Consider the following 6652-nt stretch of genomic DNA (forward strand, 5'->3'; position numbering starts at 1 on the left):
ATCAATCAATCAATAAAAGTATTGTGTTTGAGCCAAGTTGAGGTGAGAATATTTAAACTTTGAAATAAAATATTTGACATTCTCAGACTTGAGGGAGCCCAGAAGGTTAAAACCAAGTCTAAAATGTTTTTGAAGGAGAACAACATCAACATGACATGAAGTGTGAATGCGTGAGTAGTGTTCCTAATAAAGTGACCTCGGCCCCGCCCACCACCACAGGTGTCACACCTGGGCCCAAACATGGTCACGTGAGGGACTTTGGACCAATCATGTAAGGGCAAAGCTCCAAAGTCTGTCACGTGACCAGAGGGTTCTGTGCACACGCGGCGTCTACTGCCCCCCCGTGGTCACACCTGGTTATGACGTCATGTGTTTGGCAGCACAGCACCACCTGCTGGATATTACAAGGACGCACTTTAAAAAAAAACACATTTATTTTGTACAAATATTAAATATTTAAAATGTTTTGTAAAACAGAATTTGTTGACATTTTACACGCTTTGTTGATGGGGGTGGGCGGAGCTAGAGGGCGTGCGTGTCGTGCGTGAGGTAGAAGACGACCACGGCCGTCAGCACCACCGTCATCATCAGCACCAGCGTCAGCAGCAGGGCGCGGCACACTGGCCGGCCCATCAGCCTGAAGAAAGCCCCGCCCACACCGCCGGCCGCCTCCTCCTCCTCGCCATCCCTCACCAGGGGGCTGGGCAGACCCACGTCCAGGGAGCGGTCGGTGGCCGGCGTCCTCTCCCCCCAGCGCGGCTGACCGTCAGACAACCTGAAGGGACAAACAAGCGTGAGTGACATCATGGCGTTGTTCCGGCCCCGCCACTGACCTTTTGACCTGCAGCCTGCCCTTGCTGCGCTGGAAGCGGATGCTGTAAACACGCTGCATGGCGGCCGGCAGCGACGCCAACACGCCCACGTCGGTGGTCAGCCTGGGCAGGCCGAGGGCGGGCAGCGGCGTGGGGTGGCGACACAGCGGGCAGCAGATGGCGGCGGGCTGCAGGGACTTGACGTTGATGCGGGCCAGACACTCCAGGCAGAAGGTGTGGCGGCACGTCAGCACTTTGGGGCAACGGAACACGTTGTTGAACTGGCTGTAGCACACAGAGCACTCAAGCTCCGCCTCCTCGCCATGTGGGAGGGGGCACGGGCGCAGCTCCGGTGACAAGACGGACACGGCGGGGGGCGATGGAAGGGAGGGGGGTGAAGGGGGGGTGCCAACACGGTCTGGGGCAGGATTCATGGTCGGGGGGAGGCGGGGCTTGGCCACAACAGGAAGGACAAAAGAGGGCGGAGTCAAACGGCGCAACAACCTCGTCACCGGCGAGACGTTCACTTGTCACATCAGCGTGGGACTTTTGACAGCCAGCCTAAAAGAACAAACTCTGGTGAACAGCACTCCCATGATGCAACGCAAACGGCGGCCATTTTGATAGTTTCAAAACAAATATGTATATTTTTGGGGCCCCGGAGGATGCTAAAAGAAGATGCAGCTACCAGGAGACACGCTTGAGGACTCTACAAAGTTCAAAAACAGGCTGCGGGCCACAATTGGCCCCGAGGACACACTTTGGACACCGTGACTTACATCAAAGTTTATTTCTTTAAGATGTTTAAGATGGACTACAAACTAACTTCCTGCATTTTGAAGTGCGTGCTAATGCTAATGCTAATCATTTGCACAAGCGGCCGAGAAAGGACAACATTCAACCAATCAACTCCGACTTCATTGCCTTCATCACAAAGACGAACCTTCAACTCACCTTCTCAAAGACCAACCTTCAACCCACCTTCTCAAAGACCAACCTTCAACCCACCTTCTCAAAGACCAACCTTCAACTCACCTTATCAAAGACCAACCTTCAACCCACCTTCTCAAACACAACCTTCAACTCACCTTCTCAAAGACCAACCTTCAACCCACCTTCTCAAAGACCAACCTTCAACCCACCTTCTCAAAGACCAACCTTCAACCCACCTTCTCAAAGACCAACCTTCAACCCACCTTCTCAAAGACCAACCTTCAACCCACCTTCTCAAAGACCAACCTTCAACTCACCTTCTCAAAGACCAACCTTCAACTCACCTTCTCAAAGACGCTGAAGAAAGTCCAACAGGCCCAACACTTGGTCAGGTGGAACAAGACCATGGATCAAGTCCTGCCAAGATAACTGCTTTCAGACAGCAAGACCACCTTCATCATGTTGATATTAGGAAGGCAGTCTGGCCCTCACCTGCCCGACATCTCCACCTGACCTCATTTAAATGATGACAAACATCGCTGTGGTTCACCTGTTGCACACCTGATGGCAGTCACACTGATTACAACAAGACTTTGGATCAGAGTCCTGGCCTTTTTTGCAAAACCTGTGCCAGTTGAGCACCTGTTCTACTCCGGTGCTGCAGGGGGCGCCCAATCAGAGCAGCTGACTTACTTTAAATGTTGATTCAACACAGCCTATAAACTCTTCCACTCATTAAATAATCTCAATAAATTGTAATTTGTGAAGGAAATATTTATATAATTCTGGATAAAAAAAGCCACAAACATTCGATTTAATGCTGGCTCAAATCGATCATTTTTGGTTGAGGAAGGGCGATATTTCCTGTTGATGTTTGTGTCTTTTTTAAACAGAATTCTTACTTCAAATGTACTGCTGAGGAAAGTGAAATGTGTAAAACAATGTGTTCGTCTCAGTGTGACTACTGACATAAAATGTAAATGATTATCTGCAATTTTTTTTTTTTTACAGTTCTCTTCCTGTTTAGGTGGAGGCGGGACTTCCTGTTGAAGTTTATCTCCAAGTTTCATGCACAATTCATATTTCCTTTTAAATGCTAAATGCGTAATTGAGTAAAAAAACAATATTTTTAAAAGTAACTACTAAAATATAAATGTGAGTCTGCATTTGAATGTTTCGTCACTTCCGGTTTTGGCCAGGCGGAACTTCCTGTGGAGGTTTGTGTCATATTTACTTCGTTTCATATACAATTCATATTTCAACCTAAGTATACCTTGTATAAACGTATTATTCTTAATGTAATTAACAAAATATAAATGATAGTATACATTCGTTAAAAGTCACTTCCGGTTTTGGTCAGGCGGGACTTCCTGTGGAGGTTTGTGTCATATTTACTTCATGTTTCATATTTTAACCTGAGTGTAACTTGTATAAATGTATTAATCTTAGTATAACAATTATATAAATAGTATACATTTGATGAATTAAAAGGCACTTCCGGTATATATGGGGCGGGACTTCCTGTGGAGGTTTGTGTCATATTTACTCCATGTTTTATACATAATTCATATCTCCACCAAAGTGTAAACTTGTATAAGTCTTAGTGTAACTATCATAAATGATTTAATCCATTTTGTAAAGACACTTCCAGTTTAGGTGGAGGCGGGACTTCCTGTTGAAGTTTGTATCTCCTTCAGGTTTCATGCACAATTCATATTTCCTTTTAAAAGCTAAATGCGTAACTTGAGTAAAAAACATAATTGTAATAAAAAAAAGCTACTAAAATATAAATGTAAGTTTGCGTTTGAATGTTTTGTCACTTCCGGGTTTGGTCAGGCGGGACTTCCTGTGGAGGTTTGTGTCATATTTACTTCATGTTTTTTACACAATTCATATTTCAACATAAGTGTACCTTTTATAAACGTATTAGTGTAACAAACAAAATATAAATGATAGTATACATTCGTTAAAGGTCACTTCCGGTTTGAGTCAGGCGGGACTTCCTGTGGAGGTTTGTGTCATATTTACTCCATGTTTCATACACAATTCATATTTCAACCTAAGTATACCTTGTATGAACGTATTATTCTTAGTGTAACAAACAAAATATAAATGATAGTATTCATTAAAAGTCACTTCCGGTTTGAGTCAGGCGGGACTTCCTGTGGAGGTTTGTGTCATATTTACTTCATGTTTCATATTTTAACCTGAGTGTAACTTGTATAAATGTATTAATCTTAGTGTAACTATTATATAAATAGAACACAGTTGATGAATTAAAAGTCACTTCCGGTATATGTGGGGCGGGACTTCCTGTGGAGGTTTGTGTCATATTTACTCCATGTTTTATACATAATTCATATCTCCACCAAAGTGTAAACTTGTATAAATGATAGTATACATTTATTTTGTAAAGACACTTCCAGTTGAGGTGAGGCGGGACTTCCTGTTGAGTTTGTGCCATATTGACATAGTTTGGGTGATAATTGTTGAAGAAGAAGAGTATTGAGCAGGTGAGTTTATTCAAATGTACGGCGGTAGAAAGGAAGTACATCGATGAAGGCGTTTGTCTACTTCTGGCGTCCCAAAGTTTCTATAAACATTTCTTGCAACAGCTTGTAAAAAAGTGAGAATACAACACAATGTTATGTTTTGATCAGGTGAAGAGCAGCGGGCAGCAGAGAGCAAGCTTCTAGAAGCACTTGCGGTGGACGATGGAGGGGCCGGACTCGTCGTACTCCTGCTTGCTGATCCACATCTGCTGGAAGGTGGACAGCGAGGCCAGGATGGAGCCGCCGATCCACACCGAGTATTTCCTCTCCGGGGGGGCGATGATCTGCACACACGTTCACACTCAGGTAAGACTCCCACCTGACACTGGGGGGAGGGGCAGCACGCTTACCTTGATCTTCATGGTGGGCGGGGCCAAGGCGGTGATCTCCTTCTGCATCCTGTCGGCGATGCCGGGGAACATGGTGGTGCCGCCCGACAGCACGGTGTTGGCGTACAAGTCCTTGCGGATGTCCACGTCACACTTCATGATGCTGTTGTAGGTGGTCTCGTGCACGCCAGCAGACTCCATGCCTGAGCCGCGACACAGGAAGTGGCGCCTTAGTTACGGGAGAAGACTTAAAAAGGGAGGAAGTGGGACTGACCGAGGAAGGAAGGCTGGAAGATGGCCTCGGGACATCGGAAGCGCTCGTTGCCGATGGTGATGACCTGGCCGTCGGGAAGCTCGTAGCTCTTCTCCAGCGAGGACGAGGACGCCGCCGTCTGCATCTCCTGCTCAAAGTCCAGCGCCACGTAGCTCAGCTTCTCCTTGATGTCGCGCACGATCTCACGCTCGGCTGCGGACCACAGGCGGGCGTTAGCGAGAGAAAGCGGGGCTAGGAGGCGGAGCCTGACACAAGACATTGAAACAACCTTGACAACTGCTTGAAGTCGAAGAACTCAAACTAATGACCTTTAATCACGTTGGCTTCTGACCTTTCAGTTTATCAGCTCAAGCCCGGCGTTCAAACATTCCTTTTGACCACGTTTAACCAACGTTGATTCTGATCTTTGGGTTTTGGTCATCTCAAAGCCAACATTGCAACAAAACACTTAATGAAACAACATTCTTTGACCACGTTTAAAACCAACGTTGATTCTGACCATCTTGAACCCAACATTGCAACAAGATGTTTAATGAGATGTGATCAATGTTGGCTTCTGACGTAGAACTGTGGTCACTTGCCAGCCGCCGAGGATGTGTGGCTGTCCGAGTGTTTGGTGTGACAGTGGCTTTTAAAAAAGCAGGTTGTGTGAAGGCCTGCTGGACAGGAAGTGGGCGGTACCTGTGGTGGTGAAGCTGTAGCCGCGCTCGGTCAGGATCTTCATCATGTAGTCCGTCAGGTCTCTGCCCGCCAGGTCCAGACGCAGGATGGCGTGGGGGAGAGCGTAGCCCTCGTAGATGGGCACCGTGTGGCTAACGCCGTCCCCGGAGTCCATCACGATGCCTGTTAGCACGTTAGCACGTTAGCGCGCCGAGCGGACCCGCCGCTGGGGACGGCGACTCACCTGTGGTGCGACCGGACGCGTAGAGCGAGAGGACGGCCTGGATGGCCACGTACATGGCGGGCGTGTTGAAGGTCTCGAACATGATCTGCAAGGCGGGGCAGGTCAGCGGGCGGCGTGGTGGGCGGGGCCGAGACACTCACCTGCGTCATCTTCTCCCGGTTGGCTTTGGGGTTGAGCGGCGCCTCGGTCAGCAGGACGGGGTGCTCCTCGGGGGCCACGCGCAGCTCGTTGTAGAAGGTGTGATGCCAGATCTAAGACACAACACAGTGGGTAAGCCCCGCCCCTAAAAGGCAGCCCCACCCCCCCCCAGGCGGTCACCTTCTCCATGTCGTCCCAGTTGGTGACGATGCCGTGCTCGATGGGGTACTTGAGGGACAGGATGCCCCTCTTGCTCTGAGCCTCGTCGCCCACGTAGGAGTCCTTCTGGCCCATGCCCACCATCACGCCCTGCGCCACACACACACACACACACGTCGTCACGCCTTCTCCCCGTCGGCCCCGCCCACCTACCTACCTGATGCCTGGGGCGGCCCACGATGGAGGGGAAGACAGCGCGGGGGGCGTCGTCCCCGGCAAAACCGGCCTTGCACATGCCGGAACCATTGTCCACCACCAGGGCGGCCACGTCGTCTTCCATCTCTGGGAGGTCAAAGTTCAAATGACTGGAAAGCCACGCCCACATTTAAAGGACCCTCACTTTCATTGCAGGAAATTAGCTTGCACACTTTTGATGTACATTTTACATACATTTATATTTATTTCATGGAAATCAGAATATTTTATTCATTTGTCAGAAGAAAAATGGGCTTTTTTTTTAAAAATGTTCTATCAAATAGGATCTTTACTTT

At 48.3% G+C, this 6652-nt stretch overlaps 2 protein-coding genes across 3 annotated transcripts in view; both read right to left on the minus strand.

Annotated features, from left to right (window-relative positions):
* Positions 1-415: 415 nt before the first annotated feature.
* LOC133562980 (RING finger protein 223) lies at positions 416-2318 on the minus strand. Its single transcript, XM_061916887.1, has 3 exons — positions 2090-2318; positions 834-1373; positions 416-775 (listed from the first exon to the last, which is right to left on the minus strand). The coding sequence occupies exons 2-3, from the start codon at positions 1244-1246 to the stop codon at positions 523-525; spliced, it is 666 nt and encodes a 221-aa protein (XP_061772871.1). The 5' UTR covers positions 1247-1373; positions 2090-2318; the 3' UTR covers positions 416-522.
* Positions 2319-4248: 1930 nt separating this feature from the next.
* Positions 4249-6652, minus strand: part of LOC133546773 (actin, cytoplasmic) — a 4407-nt gene continuing 2003 nt past the window's right edge. The window contains exons 2-9 of one of the 2 annotated variants that reach the window (XM_061892697.1): positions 6319-6443; positions 6123-6251; positions 5945-6055; positions 5805-5889; positions 5582-5743; positions 4901-5092; positions 4648-4829; positions 4249-4581 (exon numbers count right to left, since the gene is read on the minus strand). In XM_061892697.1, the coding sequence (XP_061748681.1) occupies positions 4438-4581; positions 4648-4829; positions 4901-5092; positions 5582-5743; positions 5805-5889; positions 5945-6055; positions 6123-6251; positions 6319-6441 (1128 nt within the window). In that variant the 5' untranslated portion in view covers positions 6442-6443 and the 3' untranslated portion in view covers positions 4249-4437. Of the gene's footprint in view, positions 4582-4647; positions 4830-4900; positions 5093-5581; positions 5744-5804; positions 5890-5944; positions 6056-6122; positions 6252-6318; positions 6467-6652 lie in introns of both variants that reach the window. The other variant, XM_061892630.1, reaches the window with a different exon arrangement.

Source organism: Nerophis ophidion, linkage group LG01 (genome assembly GCF_033978795.1).
Source record: "Nerophis ophidion isolate RoL-2023_Sa linkage group LG01, RoL_Noph_v1.0, whole genome shotgun sequence".
Taxonomy (NCBI): domain Eukaryota; kingdom Metazoa; phylum Chordata; class Actinopteri; order Syngnathiformes; family Syngnathidae; genus Nerophis; species Nerophis ophidion.

Bases quoted from the DNA above. Each gene is read 5' to 3' on its own strand.
- LOC133562980 (XM_061916887.1), bottom strand. From the start codon at position 1,246: ATGAATCCTGCCCCAGACCGTGTTGGCACCCCCCCTTCACCCCCCTCC. The intron at 776-833 runs GTCAGTGGCGGG...TTGTCCCTTCAG, and splicing joins GGCAGGCTGCAGGTCAAAAG to GTTGTCTGACGGTCAGCCGC.